The following is a 23,176-nucleotide window of genomic DNA, read 5'->3' on the forward strand; positions in this document are numbered from 1 at the left end:
GGGATTTGAACCGCCAACCTTCTGATCAGCAAGTCCTAGGCTCTGTGGTTTAACCCACAGCGCCCCCCCATGTCCCTTAGCTTCAGCTTCATTGAGTGCCCACAATTCCACAGGGAAATATTCCAAGGTGGAACAACCCAATGAGAGTCATAGTGGTGGGGAACACTGGACTCATTCACTGCAATCCAACATAGAGGTAAATGGGCTTTAGCTCACGGAAACCCAGTGGGCTTTTTCACACACTTAACTCTGTTGGATTATGCCCATGGGTGGCTGGGGAGATAAGCATCACTGTGCAGCGTGCCTGAACAGGATTAAAGTGGGCAAGAAAATAGCGTTGAAAAAGAGAAAAGTGTAGATTGATTAGCACAATCCAGTAAGATTAAATGTAATTTTTTTGGCATGATCAGCACTCCAAAATGAGTAGAGCCTCATTAATACTTGAAGAGTTTGCAGCTGTCTGCCAGGTGAAATATGACTGCAACAATGTGAGATTTATATTGTGCAGATGTATGAATGGAGGTTTGCAAAGGGCAAATCTTGGAGCACAAGCACACTTGAAATTGCGCCAGCGAATGGAGACATAAAGAAATCAATTTAAATTTAAGCCTACCTTTCTGTTTAGCCTTTTTAACACTAAGTTTGGTCTGGGTGGTGGGAAACCAGCAGATTTTCATTTCTTTTGTTAATTGCGTGTTTTATCATGTATTATTTGTTGTAACCTCCCTTGGGGGTCTTGTGACAATGGGTGGGATATCGGGTTTAGAAGCAAGCAAGCAAACAAACAAACAAACAAACAAACAAACAAACAGGTGCAGATCTGAAAATAACTCCAATGTCTAGTTTCAAGATCTGATTGAGAATGTTGAAAACTTCCTTCAGGGAACGATCCAGGGAAATTCAGTGTTGTACAGTTTCCACTGTGCATAACAGCAACTAGGGATGGAAAGATCTGTCTGTTTTGGTTCTTACAGATTCACATTTTTTCCAACCTGAAATTCTGTTCTCCACATTTCTGCGACAATTTTCATTTTTTTAAAAAAATAATCATAAAAATTCTTCAGCGTTTTATTGGAAATTATTCCTAATAAACATGTTTTTGTCTGCAGTTTTGAATAATCTATATATTTTTGCAAGCAATTTCTCCTAATATAATGCATTTTTGTAAGTTATTTTCACTTATATATTCTTTCTTATGCACACTTTCCACTAAAATATGATTTTTTGTAAAAAATTATTTGGTTGAAGAACTGCATCACAAAATTCGGAAGTGCAAATTTCGTAGGTTGTTTGTGTTTGAATTTTCACATTGTTTCGGAAAATGGAAATCCATTAGTTTTGGGAGGGTGGGAGTCAAAAATTCCCATTTTGCCTTAGGTGGTGAAACAGGATGCCCCCCCACCCGGTGTGGATTTGATAGATTTGATTTTAAATGTGAATTTCCACTTTTTAAAAGAAGCCTTCTTATCTCTCATAGCTTCTTACTGCTCATCAAGCATGCTGGCATACACTTGGCCCAAGTGGTCCCTTTTCTCAGTTGAGCTTCATACCTACCTACACCTAAGTATTTTAAAGTGACTTGACCCTCTTAATCCAGAAAAGGGGGCTGTCCCTAGTTAATACAGTTCTGAGAATGATGTTCCTTTCCTGTTAATGGTGTTAGAAGGTCTTTGTGGAAAGGGAGAAGGAACACCTCCAATTGTCTTCATGTTCGCTCTAGAATAACACAACTCATCTGGAAGGATATAGCTGTTTGTCTAGGCAGCACACTTGTGCTAAAACACACACAACAATTAAATGGTATCAAATGTATTAACTGTTGTTCTGAAAGTGAGACCTAAGTATTTCAAAGTTATATTTTCAAGGGCATGATTTCCTGAATCAGATGGGTGAGGTAAAAATAAATAAATACAACAACAACAACAACAACAACAACAACAATCAGTTTCTGCCCTTGGTAGCCAAAATTGTAGTCATCCAATGGATGCTACATCCTGAGAAAGCAGAGAACAAATGGCTCAGTAGTGATGAGAGAAATGCAGAAATATGGAACAAGAGTGTTGCATTCTTCAGCTAAAGTGCCATGCATTTTAGTCGCTTACTCCTTATGGAGCAAGTGACAAATAAATCAGAAAAAAATAATACATGTCATTGGGGAGCAATTCAAAATAATTTGATACATCTAAGCCTTGATGTTATTTAATCTCTTAAATGATTTAAGTAGTAAAATAAATATTTAACAAATGATTTCCCACAAGGGTAGGGAACCTATGGTGATTCAGATGATACTGGTGCCAGGGTGCCTACAGCTGCCAGTGTTTTGCAGGAGGGATTCAATGGCAAACTAAAATTTAGGTTTGCACAATTAAAACGGATTAAAGCAGATGTATCCCTTAGTGCAACAAATCTTCATGTTCAGGGGAAAACACATAGTTTTTGTGGTTAGAAAGTGATGGCGATGAGTACTAGAAAGTGTGGGATTAATAAATGATTAACATGAAGATGCATAAACACTGCACAAGCAAATAGGGATGAATGCATATTGCCGTATAACTGCCTTGCAAATGAATGCTTTGCAAAAATGTGTAATTTAGGCAAAATTGCATACAAAAATGTGCATATTAGTAGAAATTTGCACTAAAATGCTGATGGATTTTCAAGAGCACTTTTTAAAAAAAAAGATGTGGAAATGTGGAGAACTGAACTTAATATTGGAAAAATGAGAAACAGAAATTGACAGATTCTCCCATCTTAGAGAAAATCTGTAATTTTATTTCTTTTTCTTTTTTTGTAAATAATTTTTATTGAGATTTTTCATCAAATTTTAACATATTCAGAAAATTCAGATTACATTCTACATTTTCAATTTACCTCCCCCCCCCCAACTTTCTCCGACTTCCCTTTCTGGTTTAGAGTATATAATTTCTGTTCTGCATATAATTTTGTGTACCTTCTATGCTAAAGTAAGTTTATTTCCTAATGTATTCTTAACCTCTTAGTCCCTATTTGTGTTTACTGTTTGTATTTGCTCATTGTGAGTGTATTACTCAAATCCTGCAAGTGAGCTGATTTCAATGCATTGCTTCTGTATATATATCTTAAAAGGTTCCCAATCCTTTTTAAAGTCATTATTGTCTTTATCTTTAAGTCTGTCAGTTAACTTCGCCATTTCTGCGTATTCCATTAACTTTTCTTGCCATTGTTCTTCCGTTGGTATTTCGTCGCTATTCCATCTTTGAGCTAGTAGCATTCTGGCTGCTGTTGCATGTAGATTCTTGTCTTTTGGTAAATCTTGACCTACAATACCCAATAAGAAAGCTTCCGGAGTTTTGACGAAGGTTATCTTAGAAAAGCTGTATTTATTTATTTTTTAAATTGCATAGCAAGCTGCAAAAATTCCTAAATGCAGCAATTTCACTTTGACAATTTGCTTTTTAATTCCTCCTGCCTTTTAATGTACTTTTCAATATTTTGTAACTATTACATTTTGTTTCTGGTTGGTGGACTGTAAGTGAAATGAGATTTGGATTTGGATTTGGACTTGCCCCTGCCTCAAAGAAATTCAGGATTTTAGTCCTGCTAGTGTTCCTTTAGAGTTCAGCTCATCAGCTGGTTTTCGCTTTTTTTTCTGGGCCCTGCAGGCGATTTTGGCAATGATTTTTTAAGACACAATAGAGCACATCCTTCCAGGTGAAGGTTCATTGGGCTGAAGTTGCTTTGTGAAACACATTGCCTCTGTTGTAGTCAGACTTCGCATCTGTCTTTCACATGCAAGCAACACTCTGGAATACGCTCTCTCGCTGCATCAACTCCTGCGGAGCTGCATCATGTGATATGAACGGAAAAGTGTTCCAGAACAAATTTAATGAGGGATTTCTCTCTTTCTTTGTGTGCATTTGTGGCTCCAGTACGCCTAGCCTTCTCCACATTCCATAACATTAAAAATGAATGCAGCACATCTGTGAAATGTTGCAACGGTGTTGGTATTTAAGGCACTTGTAAATACTCGTGCAAATCAGTTCCCCCCCCCCATGATCATTTGACTGCAGGGCGATGGGTGTGTTCCTATGCCTAGAGGAAGCAAGGTGGATTTGCATCCAAGAGGGTGTAGTAAGAGAGCGTGTGCCAAAATAGAGTCTTTAGGAGCAGTTGCTCACAGTAGAGGAGTCAATGCAACAGGAAAGGACAGGCTTGCACACTGAACCAGTTTTGTACGTAAGTACTGCTAACCGAGATTTGCATTTTTTTTCCATTCAAAAGAGAATGTTACAAAAATATCACCTGGAATCATCTCCGTTGTCTGTAGAATCTGCTAATTAACATACCATACCCTGCGTTCTTCCAATTGTTATTTCTTTTATGAGCTGAGCATTTTGCAATCTGGGCACTACCTCTCTGAAGTTACTGGGGTTGCAATCCTAGGCACACTTGTCTGGGAGTTACCCTAGGAATTACTTCTAAAGTAGACACGCCTCAATCACACTGTCAAAGTGCTTTCAGTCATAATTAACTTCCATTTCTAGTCTGCCTTTTTAAAAAAGGTTGGGAATAAGTAAAAAATGAAATAATAATAATAATAATAATAATAATAATAATAATAATAAAAAATTAAGTTCAAGCAATACCCTAAATCCCATAAACAACGTAGCTTAAAACTGATCTTACACTGCTGCAAATGCATCCCAAAAGAGAAGTGTTTCCATCTTTGGTTTGGACCCATTAAGTTTCTTCCTGGTATTTGCTCCCAGGCTTTGGAACTCCCTCCCTAGAGAAGTTAGAGTAGCTCCCTCCTTGCTGTCCTTCTGCTGGCCTTCTTATTCCTACAAGCTTTGGGAACTGACTGCTTTTAATTAAAGGGCTGGTGCCATGCTGTTTATATTGTAATTACCTGCATGTTTTTTAATAGATCTCATATAGAGATAGATAGATGATAGATAGATAGATAGATAGATAGATAGATAGATAGATGATAGATAGATAGATGATAGATAGATATAGTTTTAATTCTATAAATTCTTAAATGTTTTTTTGATGGTTGTTTCCCACCCCACCCCCATGTTTTTAGCCGTTCCTATTTTATCTGCAAGCTGCCTTGAGTCCCTATCAGAGAAAAAGGTGGGGTATAAATAAATGTATAATAATAATCATGCATGCCCCACAACCCTCATCCCTGATCTAAGGTGGATTGCCTGGGGGGAGCTCATCCCTTAAGTGAAAAGAACCTCAAGCTGCTTACGCTTTTAAAAGCAAAAAACCAGCACCTCAAACTGAGACCGCAAACAGGTGGGCAAGGAGTGCCAGTCCTGCAACATGGGCTCATGGGAGCCATGAGCTCCTGACCACTGGCCTAATAATTGGGCTGCTGTGTGCTGCCCTCTTTGAAAGTTTGTATCCAATTAAGTCATACTCAGAGCGGACCCACTGAAATTGAAGGAGCTGGCTGTGAGCACGGCTTAGATTCATCCTGAAGTTTCCACACCGTTGTCAAGGATAGCCTCACATGAAGAGCTCCCTGGGCCTACTGCTGTGAGCAGGCAGATTCAGTGAGGCAAGGCGACCCATGGAAGGTGCCTCGCCCAACAACCCTCCCCCAAGCCTGGAGCCAAGATTGCTTCTTATTCTGATTGATAAAAGTCCTAGGCCTTATCTGAATTGTCCTAAAAAGTCACACTAATCTGATAATGTGGAAGACATTCACGGAACTTCTGAATCACAAACTAAAGGCTCATCCATACTTCTGCTTGTCCTCTGCCTAGAAAACATGGGTCCCACTTGTCCCATCCTTTCTAGGCACAGGTCTGAGTGGTTTTCCATTTGCCCCACCACTTTCCCTGGCAACCCCCCCACTCTTTATTGCTGAATTGGAGCAAACGTCACTCCGCATAAAACCCTACTGATGTTTGCTCCAATTCAGCAGTAAAGAGCAGATTTTTCCTGGAGAAAAGCAGCAGGACAAGCGGAAGTGTGGACGAGCCCTGAATGTGCAAATGAGATATTCATTACGCAGTTGAATCTGCTACTAGCCACAAGGGTTATGCTCTGCTTCCTTCCATAGTCAGAGGCAATAAATGCTTCTTTAAAAAAAACAACCCACAAAAAACTTTTAATAAAGATTCTACTGAAAAAGACAGTATCTGCTTGTTTATTTCTGAGCAAAAATATGGAACGCTTTATGAATTTGCATGTCATCCTTGCGCAGGGGCCATGCTAATCTTCTCTGTATCGTTCCAATTTTAGTATATATGCTGCCAAAGCGAGCACACAATAAATGCGTCTGAATCCCAGTTGCTGGACACCACAGTGGCCGGGTCCTGCTTGGCTACTGTGGAAACAGGATGCTGGACCTGATGGATCATTGGCCTGACCCAACAGGCTCTTCTTACATTTCCCCCACCTGACGTCCTATTGTCTTTTTTGTTTGTGGATCTGCAGACTGGAGGCCCCTTGAACTTGTGTGAGCTTTCATCTGTCTTCCCTGTACCTTTGCATCTTTGATGGGTCCAGACAAGCAATCCCACTGGCCTGCCCTCCTTCCACCTGGGCGTATGGGAAGATGAAGTGATAATGCTCTCTGTAACTTTCTGCCATCTACCTTTCCCCTCATGGCCTCCATATGTCAGGAATACTTACCTTCTCTCCGTCTCCCTCCCTTCCTCTCTCGCTCACCCCTCCTGCCAATACTACATTCTGTATGCGGCTAGGCAGGGCTGAACTTCAACCGCTACATGACAACCAAGATCCAGGGAGGTATCTCTGCATCTTGGCTGCACGCTTCTTGCTTTTGGGCTCTTGCTGGAAGTGGTAAATCTGCCATGAGAATGGGCCACGCAGCTTGGAAAGAAACAAGCCAGTCTGTTTTATCATTATTGCCTTGTCTCTCTGGGTCACAGAGAAGCAATAGCCTCAGTTCAAGATTGTGTTCAAAGGATAGATGTCAAGACTGACTTTCTTTCTGGTAAAGGAAGGATGGATAAAATATTAACTGCAGCCTCCTGTTTGCCCTCGCCTTTTGTTTTTCCTGAAAGAAGAATCTTGCAGCATATTTCCACAGTTCTCTAATTTATTATTTTTTAAACCATAGATTTTTCTCCCTTTCTTCTCAGAGGTGGAAAGTGAAAGTAATGCACATTCATTTAACCATATGAAAAGAGTCCAGCCGTTCTGGAATAATCAAAATACTTTGCAACCATGGAACAGTTAGAGGTAATTTGGCTTCCTAAAAGGAGAAACGCACATTTTGACCATTGTTAAGGCTAAGTTTCAGGTTAAGTTTTTTTACCTTGCCAGTCGAAATGTGACACTTATTCCATTCATCTAACACATTCTCAGAGCCAAACTCTTGGCTTCAGCAGAGATGCAGGGCACCATACTAATGCCCATGAAATTTTGATCAAGTCTTTATCATTTCTATCAGTCACAGAGAAAGTCTACTTTCACCAAAAATGTTCTGCTCCCCAGCTTGCCGATTTTGAGAGGTTTCCTTTTCCTTTCTTTTCCTTTCCTTGGAGTATGCAGTCAGCAGGGAAGTTTTTTGGTGGAGACCCCACTGAAATGAAAGGGAATTTGTGAGAAAATTGTGCCATAGTGGCCGAGATGGTGGCCACTCAGGATCAAGTCCTGTCTCTCAAGGTTCCACTGAGGTTTTAAAGAAAGGGTGGGGTATATTCTCCACATCTGATTCCATCAAACACTCAGCACAGCAGCAGGGCATGAAATAATGGAACGTAAACAGTTTACAGTCATTTGCTTTCAATATATATTTTTGCTCTTATTACTTGCTATGGTAACAGGAAAAAAACCAGTGACATGCATTTAATGAAAAATGGATACACATGCATGTATGTATTTTCACAAACCATTGCTTTAGCTTGCTTTTCTTGACAGTTTTAAAACTAGGTTTTTTTTTTCTGGATCGTTAAAATTATATTAGTTCATTTCAATTCATTTATTTCATATATAAACTGCTTCCCATAAAATGTCACAAAGCAATTTAACAATTAAAAAAAGCCACTGACCATAAAAACATACATAGAAACAGTACATACAGTGGTACCTCGGGTTACAAACACCTTGGGTTACAAACACTTTGGGTTACAGACTCCACTAACCTGGAAGTAGTACCTCAGGTTAAGAACTTTGCCCCAGGATGAGAACAAAAATCACTCACTGGTGGCACAGCGGCAGCGGGAGGCCCCATTAGCTAAAGTGATACCTCAGGTTAAGAACAGGTTCAGGTTAAGAACAGACCTCCGGAACGAATTAAGTTTGTAACCAGAGGTACCACTGTATATGGACTTGGATTCACAATTCTCCACTTAAAAGGCATGCTGGAAACAGAAGATCTTCAATAGGTAGAAATATAATCGAAACAGAGCATGTATGATATGTAAGAAGAGGACATTCCAGTGGGCAGTTGGTGCCTCCATACTTGTGATGATGCCTGTGATAACTCTGCTCTACCTCTGTGGTCAGAGGCAACAATGCTTCTGAATACCAGCTGCTGGAAACCACAGAGTTCGGTTTGTGGGTCTCCCCAAAAAGGCAACTAGTTGTCCACTGTGGGAGTAGGATGCTAGACAAGATGGCCTGATCCAGTAAGTTCTTCTTATGTTCTTATGTCCAGATTCCTGTATTGCACAGAATGGACCTTCTGATGAGATGGTATCTGCAGGAAGCCCTCTCTAGCAGCACACAGTGATCAGTTGGGTATATAAGGGGTGTGTGATGATCGATTAGGTAATCTGGTCCCAAGCTGTGTGGGGCTTTGCATGCCAATACCAGCATCTTGAGCATATCCTGGTATCTAACTGCCAGCCTGTTTAATTCTTTCAGTGGCCGAGCAACTTGATCACAACATTCTGCCCCAGTGAGCAGTTGAGCTGTCACATTTTGTACTAGCTGCACCTTCCAGGCCAGCCTCAGGCCAGCCCTGCGTAGAGCAATTGCTTACAATATAGAAGATTGCAAGGAATTCATTCCAGGGGCAAATACATGGTTCAAAAGAAGTTGGCTGGTGTTTCCCTTTTCTTTTTTTAATGCTATCATGGGCTTCCCAGAAGAGGCATCAGGTTGGCCACTGGGAGAGCTGCACGCTGGACTAGATGGGACATTGGCCTGATACAAAAGGCTCTTCGTATGTTATTAAACCTTTGAGAATTAAAAGAAGACTACACAGAGTCTCAAGCACCTGAAAGACTAAAGAAAGTCTATTTGTTATCATGGACAACAGCCTGCTCCATCCAATCTATAAATTAACTCACTATACTTTTAGGCTGTCCATCCTATTGGGTCCCAGATTGGTGTACAAGTAATGCAATGTAAAATATCAATGTAACACTACATTAAAAACTGGATGAAAATATGCAACTATGCATTAAAATAGTTTTGCTCTCTTTCAGGCTGCCCGGCCAGACAGGACCCTGTTCTGTGTGCAGATCCTTGAGCCAATAATTACCCTCATTCATGAAGATCCAAGAATGGAGCAACCTGCTTTCTTCTGGATTTGGAGGCAAAATGAAAAAGAGGGAGCCATTTCCTCACCACCAATAGAGTTGAAAGCAAGTTGCTTATGGGATGTCCACTTCTTGCTCTTGGCCGCTGTGGGAAATAGGTTCTGCAGGTTTTTGTACCATCCCCAGAACCCTGCGAAACCTGTTCGATGAGCTGTGATAAAGGAGAGAAATGGGTGTGATAAAAGGAACTTTATAATAGATTTCATATACATTTATGCATATAGAACTAAAGGGAACTAATGATATAGGTGGGTTTTTTTGTTTTCAAATATGACAACTGTATTGAATGGATAGATGGAGGAGGAATTCGATTCAGGTCTCATTTGAAGCCATATCTAATAAATTTCCACTTTCCAAAGCAAGATGAGAACTGAAACGCAAACTTCCTTCGAAACTGGCACTTATCTAAATTTTGCGATGCAGTTCTCCAGCCGTATAATGCCTACAAAAAGGCATGTAGTAAAGAAAGTGTACATAAAAACGACTATAATGGCACAAATAATGCACAGAAACGCATTGCATTAGGGGAAATTGCTTGCAAAAATGTGTACATTATTCAAAACTGCACACAAAAATGTGTTTATTAGTAGAAATTTGCACTAAGGTGCTGATGAATTTTTATGAGGACCATTTTCTAAAAAACAAATTCAAGATTGCTGCAAAATGTGGAGAACTGAATTTAAGATTGGGAAACTAAGAGAACACAAACTGCATATCCTTCCACCCCTAATTATATATTGAATGCTTGTTCATGTATGTTTTGTTATAAAAAATAAAGTAAAATAAATGAGTGTTCAGACCACACGAAATCTCCTTGGACCACTTCCAATGCTGCCGGTTGCACTGATTTTAATGTAACTGGGTGTTACCCTGACCCTGAGACAGTCTTAGAGGGTGGTGGGGTAGTGGTTAGAGTGTTGGGACAAGATCCTGGGAGATCAGGGATCAAATCCCCATGTAGCCATGAAGCAAACTGGGGGGCTTTGGGCCAGTCACCATATCTCAGCCTAACCTACCTTGCAGCGTTGTTGGAGAGGTGTTTCCCACCTTGGTCTCTGTGGTGGAAAAGTGGGATATAAATGCAATAATAAAATAATACCAGGATAAAAAGCAAAATTCCTTTCTGTGAAGGGCCAACCCGATGCACAGAAGCATTGTTTAGCTTCAGAGGATAATGTTGGAGGAGTGCTGGGCGATTCCACCCATGCCTGATTCATATTCTCTCTCTCTCTCCCCCCTCTTTTCTGTCCATCTACCAGCTGTGGATTGTTGCGTGGCCTCCAGCTAGATTGCTTTAATCTGGCACTGCATTAGGCCTTTGTCTCCAAAGCCCCGAGGGTGAAGTCAGGCTTTCTTCTGGACTCATAAACCCATCCAGCCAAGCTATTACGACAACCGCAATCAAAACCTCTTCATTTATGTACAGCACCTTCTCTCCCTCCCCATCCCCCCTGCCCCCACTAGCCTATAAAATCAGGATGTGGATTGTGCTCTAATCCTTTCCGGGGGGGGGGGGGCTTTGTTGCACTAACCCAGCAGCAGCAGTTTTCAGTGCTTTATGCAAACCATGATTTTTTTCCACTGTGACAAGCTCGACAGTGAGGCAGTGCTGCTTAGTGGTTATAGTGTTAGGCCAGGGACTCAGGAGAGGCCCACCTGACACATGCTGATGTACTTTTGGGTGCCAGGCAAAGATCTTAGGTTACAGATTCCATCCCTGACATCTCCATGCCTGAAACCCTGGAGAGGCGCTGGCCAGTCAGTGTCAAGAGGGACATCAGAAGCTGACTGGTGGTGGATCTCTGGGCTTATGGATGGGGGGGGGCGTCCCAGCTCTCCTTGGAGATGCCGGAGGCTCAACCTGGGACCATCTGCACGCACGGCAGATGCTCCACAAACTGACCTCTGGTCCTTCCTCAAAGTCTCCAGGCATCACTCAGTTAGGTGGACCAGTGGTCTGATCTGGGAGCTTCATCTGCTCACTTCTGGCTTTCCCCTCACACGAGACGTTTTTAATGTTTCATTTTATCCAGCTACTGTATTGGCCCAAATATCATCTGCTCCCAGATATAAGCCGCACCTTTAAAATGGGAGGGGGGGGCTGAATATAAGCCGCTCCCTTCCTCGCTGCTCCTGGCTGCATACCGTAAGGTCGTGAATATAAGCCACTGTCAGGACTGCCTCCAGGTCCCAGCTCACAGAGGACCAACGCCCAGTTGATTTAATGTACAAAAGTCTTTATTGAAGCTTAGTTTCCATTTCAAACCCCAGAGCGTGCAATCCTACGTCTTGACTTCAGACCGGCGAAGTCCCCTCTGACTCACTACCCCTTCCGCACCAGTTTAAGATCCTAGCCCGGCTCCACCTCCTGCGCTGTTCCTTTCTTCGCTGGGTCCTTCTGCCCCCTGGGGTTTCCTCCTTCCTGGACTCTTCTGACGCTGACCCTCCTGAGTCTTGCCCTTCCTTCTGGCGGGCTTTAGGACCTGGCTCCTCATCCGGGCTACCTGCTGTGCCGCTCGCCTGTACATTTGAACTTGGCGCACGCGCCCAGCCGGTAACCTTCCTCCTGACTGTTCCCCCGCTCTCCGATGTGGGCGTGGTCACCCCTGACTCATCTCCTCTCGCTGGTGGCGAGAACACTGTTCCCGATTCCTGGGACTCCTCCCCCCTACTCTGCTCTGGTGGGGAAGCTGGTCCTGATTTCCAGCTGCTGCTCAATGAGTCCCCGCTGGCCCCTTGTTTCTGGGGCTTCCCCTTTGGCACCCCCCTCGCCCTGGCCACGGGCGCTCACCTTCTTCCGATTCGCTGGTGAGACTCGAGGAATCTCTCTGACCACTGTCACTGCCTACTCCCCCCTCGGATTCCTCCTCCTCGCTCTCCATTTGCTCCCCCTCCTGTGTCTCTGCTCCTGAACCCCTGACAGCCACACTTTAACTTTTCACGGTTGGAATTTGGGGTTGGGGGAAGTGTGGCTTATATTCGGGCCAATGCGGTATTTCATTCTTGTGTGGTTTTATTCTGGTATGTATGTATGTATGTATGTATGTATGTATTTCCTGCCTTTCAACCTAAGGTTATGGGCACATTACATTAGAATGCATCTTTTAAAACAGTTTAAAAAGTTACAATTGCAAATAATAATAAAAAATGCATTTAAAAAAACCACTGAAATAAATTATCTCCAAGAGCTGCATATAAATTAAAGTATCTATTTATCGCTATCCAATTTGACACTTAGCCGGAATGAAGTCTATTTTCATAGCTGATATGATTTCTGATAAGCATCCTCTCCTTGATTCTTCTTTTTCTTCCGGAGAGTCAAGGGAGGTCCCACAACAGGGGATTTCCACTGGGGACTTCTGCAGGCGCAGCTTGGTGCTCATATGCCGAATGAAATCCTAAGCGCATGAAATGTGTGCTTCCGCGTCCCAGCTGAATTACCTTGAGTCGTGACCAATTGTTCTCTAAAGCTACTCAGCCTTTTGCACATTTGGAGCAGCTGGTTAGTCAAATGAATAGGATTTTTAAAAATAGTATTATTCCCTGGTGCTGTGTCTTCTGAAAGCAGCAACACAATTGGGATCTATGGAGAACAAGGCAACAGAAGGAAGGAGGGGTTTCAGAAGCTCTCTAATGCTCAAACTGAGAAGGAGGAGTGGATGTGGATGCCCCTCTTCATAATGTTCACGCACATTGGACATGCACAGTCAATGTGTGCACCCCTGACAGTTTGAGCTCTGGTGTTCTTTTTTGAATGCCTGAAGAAGGCTGGAATCTTCCAAGCTGCAGTATTGAGATCTGCTTTTAAAAGCAGAAAGCCAGGGCACACCTGATTAACCTAAAGTGTGCGTGGATGGCTCATGCAGATTAATTTGTGGGAATGCTCCCCATAGCCAGTAATCTAGGGTGGACCCTCCATTAAATTCCAGGGCTAGCAGCTCAGAGAATGCTGGGGCAAACAACCACCGGGAGGGATGGCTATGTTGGTGAGAGATACAACTATGCAGGTAGCCAAAACCTGTCATTAATCACAGATTTCAGTTTCCCAAGAATCTCCTCCTCCTCCTCCTCCTCCTCCTCCTCCTTCTTCTTCTCCTTCTTCTTCTTCTTCTGGTCCTGCAGATATAAGCTTGAAAACATGTGTTTTTTATCGGGTGAAATCACAGGAGGCACAGGGATTTCCAGCAACTGGAAGCTACAGAGATCAGCATTTGTTGTGTGCAGAATTTCTATTATTCATTAACTAACTGTTGATAGTGGAGCCCCTCTGAAGGCCAATAGAGCTCCACTCACCTTTCCTTCCAAACTGCAGCCATCGTTTTTCCACTGGACACAATGCAACTGGTTTTTCACCTCCTCAAGTGAGAAGAAGAGGGGCGAGGCTGTGTTGCCCAAAAACTGGATGCGGTTTGCTAGGATGCGGCCAATGAGGGTTGTGCAGCCATACCCTCCAACCATCTCTATTTTCGGGGGACATTCCCAGAATTACAGAAGCCACCCAGAGTTCTGATTTGATCCTGCAATGTCCTGGGGATACGCTTGCAGTGGTGCTGTGCTCTCGCACGAGTCAGCTGACTTGTGTGACAGTGTGGCATCAAAAGATGTGCATACTGCTTTTCATCAGGGGAATCTTGGAGGGCATGTTTGAAGCCAGCCCAGCCCACAAAGCTCCATCTTGTGCAGAGCTTTGGCTGGTAACGTACTGAGAGCAGCACCAACCCAGCCCCTTGCTGGCTGGCTAAGAATGACCAGAATCTTGGGGGACTATGACTGAAAGATAAACGATTGGGGGGGGAGAGAACATTTCAGGGGGCTGTGGCACAGGGCTGATAGTTCTGCAGAACCTCAAATAACTCCTTACTCCCTGCAGACACTCTCATGTGCTGAAATCCGCAGGAGTAGTTCCTCTGCCCTCATAGGCATGGTGGGTGGTCTCCTGGGAAAGGGCCTTCTCTGTGGTGGCTCCTAAGCTGTGGAACTCCCTCCCCACAGAGCTGCGACCAACACCTTCGTGGTACAGCTTCTGAAGGATGCTGAAGCTGCACTTCTTTACCCTGGCTTTTGACACTTGAGGTGTATGTTTTTAGGATGCACCTTATTTTGATGGTTGTAAATTGCTTTTAACATTGTGTTTTAATGCTGTAGTGTGCTCTGGGACCTTTGGGTGAAGAGCAGGTAATGAATAAATTAAAAATAATATTATTAACTACTAAAAAGCATAGAAAGAGCCCTGCTGGATAATACTGATGGTTCACAGGGCCTTTTTGATTGTGGTTCCCAGGTTGTGGGATGCCCTCCATAGCGAGGTGCACCAGCCTCCATCATTATTAATTTTCAGGAGGGCTGTGGAGAAAGGTTTTTTTTTTGTTACAGCTTGAAACAAACAGATGACAAGCAACAAAAAAGGGAAAAATAGAAGAAACGTCTATTTGCCCAAATGACGCTTCCTATGATACAAAATTCTCCTATGTTTGTACATAGCGTTTACAAACTCCTTCTGTTTATTAGTTTTAAGTTGTCTTGATGTTTTTTTTCTTTACATTACTGGAAATGCCTCCATTTGGACTAAACTTAAAACGCCTTGTCTGTACATGTTTGGCAAAGAAATAAAACAGTTTACTGAAAGAACACACTGGAGTGACAAATAATTCATCGGAAGTGACTCGCTTCACATTGTCGTGTAGTCATAAGCAATGATCAAAAACATTTCGTGTTAAAATATTAACAGAATACCCACAAAGATGTATTAATAACTCGGAGCTCTGAACGTTCTGCCATTGCTCTCGCCAAACATGCCGTAAAGCTGTCAACAAACATGGATGCTGTTTACGCAGCCAATTAACTCCCGCCGTTTCTGGCTTAAAGCAGATTTCCCCAAGATGCCCAGCAAAATGTTTCCTTTTCCTTTATCTTAAGAGGAGGGGAATGGGGAAGAGTGATGCTCTTGCCCAAGAGGGCTATGCAGGGGTAACATAGTCAGGCTGGGTGGGGGGTTGGTGGCTCACCCTGGCAGCTGGACCACTGAGAAAACTCCCACTGCCCACCTGGTTCTGCTCCTTTTCTTCACCACTGCAACCTACTTGCTTGTTCACCTGCCTCTCGCTCTGGCTCAGATAAGGCTTGGCGCTGGGAGGGAGGAGTGGAGGCCGCACCCTGCCCTGTTCACTAGCTCTCTGCCCAGCCAGAAAGCTGGCAGTAGCAATGAGCAAGAGGAGGGGCAGCAACAGAGAATGATCATGGCAGTGAGGAGGCAGACCTTGTTGAGGGAAGGGCATCCGTGGAGGGTGTCTTCCCCAAAGACACCCCCCCTCGAGACAGGAGCTGGCTATGATTCTGTGCATATGGAGAAAGCAGTGTCCAACATCCGTCACAACATTGCGAGGGACCGTTCCTCTCGAACAATAAAGCACATCACTGGTATGCCACCCAAAGTGCTCATTCGAAGTGCTCATTCTGTTGCAACAGCTTGAAGAACAGGACCTAGGGAAGCGGAGGTGGAATACCTGTTTTTCGGACCTCGTGCTCAGCAAAAAAAGGCATCTAATCTGCATGGTTCAAGTCGGATTCAATTACTCTTTGTTTGCCTTCAAACTCAGATGCCTCTGCTCTCTGAGCACCAGTTGGGCTAGAGATGCAGCCTGGCGGTTCTCTTTGTTTTTTAGGGCGCAGTCTGCTGTGGTGTAACAATGGTGAGGAAGAAAAGGACGGGGGCAGCTGCCACTGATATTGCTGTTCTAAAATGCACTTTAAAAAAAAAAAATCACATGCAACTGAAACAAACTTCAATTCGGCAACCTGAAATCTCTAAGTGAAAAAAGACGTCCCAATGTTAAGTTTTCTTTTCCAGGGAGGGCCTCCGTCTCCCAGCGCAGTGATTGCTTCCACATGGCGTCTCCCCCTTTTAAACTGCTGTTTTGCAAGTAAGTGCCATGATGTCATGGCTCAAACTTTTCCATCGGCTGGAACCATTTATGGTGCCACCTTCCCCAAACTGAACAAGTAACTGAAGCTGATTCATGGAAATACTTTTTTTTAAAAAAAAACACCCCCAAAAAACCCTGCGGACATCAAAATGGAATAAAGTAGGGCTGCAAATATTTTCCAAGGGGCTTCTGAGAAAAATATGAAGGCTTGGGGCCACTTCACACATGACGTTTTACGTAAATGGTGAGAAAGGGAAGGTATCGCATGACGATGTTGGATGCGCATTTCATATTGGGAGCTCTAATTGGGAACAGATTCTCAGCGCTTGTACACCCAGAAAAACAGATCTTCACACATGGTCATACGTATCTTCCCTGTTGCATCTATAAGCAAATACAGAGCTAAGATTCTGCAAGATTCTGATGGATCCCGTGCCTGTTTGGGAGATCATATGGAGCTGGCCTAAGTAACCAAATAAAGTATGGGCTTGTTGGGCAGGTTATGATTTTCCAGCCTTAGTTCTGCTTCTGGCTCAGCTGACAGGATCCATCCCACTTGGTCTCTCTCTCCCACGCCCCCATGTCATACTTCATCTTTTTTTTACTGCTGCCTCAACATTTTCACAGGAGTTTGTGCCCAGGACTTGAACGGAATATAGTGCAACAGTTCTGACTCCCCACCACCATCACTGCTGTACAAATTGCATACTAGTCTTGACAGAAAGTCACCTGTAGATGCAAAGAAAGTTCCTCAACGAAAACCCTCACATATTCAGTAAGGATTATTCAGACAAATTTCTGTTGGCCTAAAGCTTTTTGTGGACCAGAGTCCGCTTTATTAGATGCATGGGGTATTACCTTGAGTCTGAAGTGGACTCTGATCCACTACGCCACTGTGGTGTAGTGGTTAGAATGCTGGGTTAGCATCTGGGAGTCCAGGGTTCAAATCCTGTCTGGCACAAGACCACTGGGTGACTTGGTCTGACCTCACAGGGCTGTTGTGATAAAAATGGGGAGGGGGAAGATCCTTATTGGAAAAGTGGGACACAAATGTAATAACTAAAAGCAACAACAGCTCATACCATCTTTAAGATGCCACAAGACTCTCTGTTGTTGTTTTGCTGCAAGGGCAACTTCTCTGGAAGTTTTGAGTACATATCCTTTTGTTAACCCCCCCCCCAGATGTCCCAAATTTCTGCGTTGAGGGACATAAATCATGTAGCTTCTACAACTTTTTAGTTTCCCAAACAGGATACATTCTTCAGAAATGTATCTGAAGGAAAAAAACCCCTCAAATTGAGGAACCTGCCATTAAAAAATGAACAAATGTAATTTTCTGAGGAAAGTGTTACTGACAGTTGAAGCTTTCCTCAGTTTTGTACGAAGACATGAGGGGATGATCCCCCAGATTCTCTTACTCAAGGATCACTGGAAATGAACAGGGAATGTGCAACAGCAGTTACTCTTCTCGTTTCCAGGGAGGGAAACTTTCAGCAGATGGTACCGAGGTAAAAGAAGCTGAATTCCTGGTTTGCTGACAAATGTGTAAAAGTAAAATAAGATTTCTGCATATTTGATCTTTGACTTTATAGGAATGTCTGTGACATAATAAACAGCAAAGAAATTGTTTATAAACTCACAGAATGATCTTCAGTTTTGCAAAAATCTTGAGGCAAGGGCAGGGGAAGTTATACAATATTAAGTGTATACAGTACTATACAATTCAACAGGCATCTTACATACAAAAATGATGGCCTTAGGATGTAGTCTTTTTTTATTCAGAGTGCCATAAAAGTAGAAAAGATGTTAATTAAATGCATTTTACAGTGGCAGGTTTCTCTGCAGGTGCAGCAATTGTTCTGCATAGGTAACGTAGACCAATAATAGCTTTTGGGGAGATTTGGGAAAAGGAGATGACTGGATCTGGAGACTCAACTTTAGCTGCATCAATAAGACTTGGTGTTCAGAATACCCACCTACAGTTGTCAACTGACCTACCCCACTCCCACCCCCAGGTTTGTTCTGTTCTTGTGTCTTTTAACAACTACTGGATCCACAGAAGTTAACAGGTGAGACTTTTCACAGGATGGAGATAGAGACATTGATATAACTACTGCTCTTAAAAGTGCAGCTGGCAACCCAATGTTGTACAAAGAACTGGCACCTCCTTGCTGCAGTTCTGTAGAAGCATCCCTGAAATCAACAGGAGGGTGTTATCTAAGAGCTCAACTGAGCTCTGGAGCAATGCCTGTTTATTCCAGTGAGTCCTGAGTAGGTTCCTGGTAGCTTGTTACAACATATCCTTCAACTTCCAAGGACAGAATCATAACAATCAGGGGTGTATCAAATATTAATACTCTTCAGACTTCAGTGGTACCTCTGGTTACAAACGCTTCTAGTTACGAACACCTCAGGTTACGATAAGGTTACCAGATTTTTTTCAATGAATCTGGGGACACTTTTCAACTTCAATGGATTTTGTATGGGGACTGATTTGTAAATCCGGGGACTGTCCCTGGGAAACGGGGACGTCTGGTAACCTTACGTTACGAACGCCGCTAACCCGGAAGTAGCTGCTCCTGGTTGTGAACTTTGCCCCAGGATGCGAACAGAAATTGCTCACCAGAGGTGTGCAGGCAGCGGGAGGCCCCATTAGCAAAAGCACACTTCAGAATAAGAATGGTTTCAGCTTAAGAACGGACCTCCGGAACGAATTAAGTTCATAACCAGAGGTACCACTGTAGACTCATTGAAAGTGATTGACATGACTAACTTAGGCTCATCAGTGAGTAGAATTTGGTTGGCTACAGCCCTGCCTACTGCATCAGAACACTTTTTTCTGTGCATATTACAGAAAAGAAGTAATTTGATATTTGTGACTAATCAGTACTTTTGTATTTTCTTCTTAATGGAATCAGCCTATCATAGGCAGGGTACATTTGTGCTACAAGCTGCGAAAGGTTAAACGGCTGCTTCCTCTCAGCAGGTAATCCTGGGATCTGTAGTTCTGGGAAGGGAAGAGGTTAGGGGGCCTTGAGCAGGCAATTCTCAGTCCCCAATTCACTCTATGGCCACATTCACAGCATAGATTTAAAGCACTGTGATGCCACTTTAAACAATCATGAATTCCGAGAGTTATAATTTGGTAAGGGTGGCTTAGAGTTGTTAGCAAACCCCTATTTCCCTCAGAAGGTTACAGTTCCCAGAGTGGCTTAAACATCCATCCATCTTCATAGGGAACTCCCAGAATTGTAGCTCTGAGACGGGAATAGGGGTCTCCCTGCAACTCTCAGCACCCTTAACAAACCAAAGCTCCCATACTTATTTGGGGAAGCCGTGATGGTTTAAAGTAGCATCATACTGCTTTGAACACGTGGTTTGAATGTGGCCTATGAACAATGTCACTTGCTGTGCAATCCTAAGGCGTACGGATGAGATGCCAAGGTGGTTCCACCACCTTATCCAATGCTCTGCCAGGTTCAAGCAGAAAAATGCTTCACATTGCTATCTTCATCTTTCACCCTTCCTCCCATAAGTCAAGAGTGTGACTAAATATCTCTATAACCTTGTGGGACTGGGAGGGCTTTGGACCCAGTCACCCTCCTGTTGTCCTGCTGACACTGGAGCTCCTATAATGTTTCAATGGGTGCTGCAATTCCAATTACTTTTTTAAGTTAATCTGCCAGTGCACCGCCAATCCTGCCATTATAGAGCCCTGTGCAATCAGAATGCGATCAATAGGATCACAGCTGTGGGATCCGCCTGCTGTCTTTTAAACTAAGCCTATGCATGATATACAGTCCTCATGAGCCATAATCAGTGAGTGGAAGTCAGGGGTGGGGCCAATGGGTGTGATCCTGCTTTCCTCACCCAGATGCTGATTGCACATTCATTTGTCATGCTTCTGTCATCAGATCTGCAATGCTGAAATGCAATTTCTGCTGAGTGATGGAAAGCTAACATCTTCTGAACCTGGAGTCCCAAACAACATTAGTTTTTAAAACATTTATTATAATGCAGGAACAGAAAAGCTGTCCTCCCTTGCCAACTGTTTTTGGACTCCAACCGCATGAGCCCCAGCCAGTACCTCCAACATCAGGGATGCTGGGAGTTGAAGTCCAACGACATTTGGAGGTTACTAGGTTCCCCATCCTTTGGGTAACAACTCCCATCAACATTGCTGGATGGCTGGCATCTGAAGGCTACCAGATTGGTGAAGACTGCTGCAATGCATCACACAGAGAAATGAGCTCATGAGACAATGCTCTGATTCAATCAGGCAGAAAAGGTGTTCTGTTTGTGTCCGATATATTCTTAAAGCAACAATAACATTGGGTTTTAAGTGAGGAAAGAAAGGTCGTAGCAGCTGCATGGCCCATTTCCACTTTCTGGATGACCCCCAAACTTAAAATCTGAGATGAATGAAAGAACGCCACAACCTTAACTCAAGTTCCATGGCAGTGCCTGTTTAATGCTGAACAATCTTATTTAGGAACTTGCTTTGAGTCTCCATTTCCGGTTTGTTTGTTTTTTGCAAATGTTTTGCTGCAATTCAATCTCATCGGTTGTGGGCAGACAAGGCAGCCAACGTCAAACCACTGCATTTATCTCAAAGGTGGGTTGTGCGGGACTGAAAAGAATTTGCAAAGAGTTCATTCAGCACCAGAAGAATACAAATTGGTCCCTGTTTGGGGTGGCTTCTGTACACAGACAACTGGAAGCGTCGTAGAAAAATAAGCCATTTGATACAATGCGCAAAGGCAACCACAGAAGGGTAACGGGGGTGGACAAATGGAGATGCAAAAGCCTGTCAGACAGGAAAGGACATGGGATTCATCGGGGGCAGGGGGGCGGGGAAGACACTTGGCACGATACCGTCTCCCTTTGGGCAGCTCCCATGTCCTTGATCCCACCAAGGGAGGAGGAGAAGGTCCTCCAGAAAGTCAGATGGTGCACTCCTTCAATGGGCATATTCGAACTGCGTTAAATTGGTCCTTCTGCCAAAGTCCAATCAAAGGCCAGTTCTTCACTGAAGCTTTGTCTCCATTCCACACGCTTTCCTGCCGAGTGGACAATCCCACAAAACTTCACGACGCTGGGCATGCCGCCCAGCAGTTGACTAATAAAACAAATGAAATTATTATTATCATTATCATTATTATTATTTTGTATGCTGTCTTTTCGCTTCCAGATAGAGAGTTCATGGCTGGCAATGGTGACAGGTAGTTTCAGAGAGTTACCACTCGGGCAACATCGCCCAGGTTAATACTGTCTTGCAAATCCTTAGTGTTTCCACACAAGACTATTAAAAACACTTCTACGTTCACAAAGGAAGGGGGGAAGGGGGGTGTCTTTAGTCCAGGGGCTCTTGCTTTATCCTGATTGTGGTGTTGGGCTGCAGTCTTCTGTCCTCACGACATAGTACATATTCGCTGAACTGAGAGGAATCCACGCCTCCACCGCAGGACGCCGCCACGTTGAAGCCCTTCTGGAACAACCGTTCAAGCACCTGAGGGGGAAAGCACCAGTTAATATTGGAGAAGGCTCCGTATCAAATGTGCTCATGATTCTGAAAGGACCAAGAGAATCCCACTGAACTGAACTGAAAGTACGAGTCCTATATCCACCCGTGGGAGCCAGGACACGCAATGAGGTTAATGGGCGACAGTGCAAAGCTAACGCACAGTTATTTCTTTGCTGAAGTCTCTGTGCAGCCCCACATAGAGGACTCTGCACGTGTCAACTAGGGGTGCATTTCAGGCATGGGGAACATTGCATTCGTTTTCCTGATTAATATGCTAGTGCTTCGGTCCTGTGGTCCTTTCACACCGCAGTACTTGGTGTGTTTTGAAATTGTGAATTGTGTTATGATTATTTTTTTACCGATACACCAGCAGGTTGAGGTAAATTTCATTCACATCAGTGGGCGTGTGTGTGTGGGGGGGGGGCACAACAGCAAACCACATTGGATAATGTTGCTGCTCCCCCAACTCTTTCCGTGTGCTTCTCTTCCCCCATTAAAGCAGCAGGGAGGAAAACTGTATGCCGCTATACGGCCCTAAATTTCATCACTTTACTCCCATGATATTCTGGGTTAAAGGGCCTCCAAGCATATAATTTTTTTTAAGGAATCAAGTAACATGGAAATGAGTGCTAAGCTTGTATTGCTGTGTGAAAGTGCAAATATAATTCAGAAATTAACGGTTAGGGAAACGGTGAGGAAATGGTATAAACTGCCATGTGAATGCAGCCTTAGACTCTGAAAACAGAAAATGGTCAGCCAGCCCAAGGCAAACAGCTGCAATGGCTGAGGCTGATGGGAATTGTAGCCTAAAAGATCCAGGGGGCACCAGGTTGGGAAAGCCTGCTTTAGAGAGCTAGTGACAGTCACAACCTATATTAAATAAGATGGACCAGCAGTCTGACTCAGGGTAAGGATCAAAGCAGAGATGACATAAGGGTGATATAACGAACACTCTTTTTCTTTCCCCCAAAACAGCAGCCTTGGGTTAGGGATTAGATCAGGGGTGCAGCATGTCCAAAAAGGGGGTTTCTTGCTGCACTGTGGCCCTGATCAAAATTGCCCTGGGTGCTCCCTCTAGACTAGATGGGGCAGTTCACACATTGAAAAGAAGAAGCCTGTGGCTAATAGCAGTTTTGGGGAAGGGGTGAGTTAATTTGGATGCAACACTCTGCGCAGCTGCTTTTTGAAAGCTCCATGTTTGGAGCTTCCACATCACA

At 43.5% G+C, this 23,176-nt stretch overlaps 1 protein-coding gene across 4 annotated transcripts in view; it reads right to left on the bottom strand.

Annotated features, from left to right (window-relative positions):
• Nucleotides 1-20,880: 20,880 nt before the first annotated feature.
• KCTD15 (potassium channel tetramerization domain containing 15) overlaps nucleotides 20,881-23,176 on the bottom strand; it is a 64,560-nt gene continuing 62,264 nt past the window's right edge. For all 4 annotated transcript variants that reach the window (XM_081922796.1, XM_081922795.1, XM_081922797.1 and 1 more), the window contains exon 5: nucleotides 20,881-21,944. In XM_081922796.1, the coding sequence (XP_081778922.1) occupies nucleotides 21,789-21,944 (156 nt within the window). In that variant the 3' untranslated portion in view covers nucleotides 20,881-21,788. The remainder of the gene's footprint in view (nucleotides 21,945-23,176) is intronic.

The sequence above is a fragment of the Podarcis melisellensis genome (assembly GCF_964234715.1).
Source record: "Podarcis melisellensis genome assembly, chromosome: 8".
NCBI classification, from domain to species: Eukaryota; Metazoa; Chordata; class Lepidosauria; order Squamata; family Lacertidae; genus Podarcis; species Podarcis melisellensis.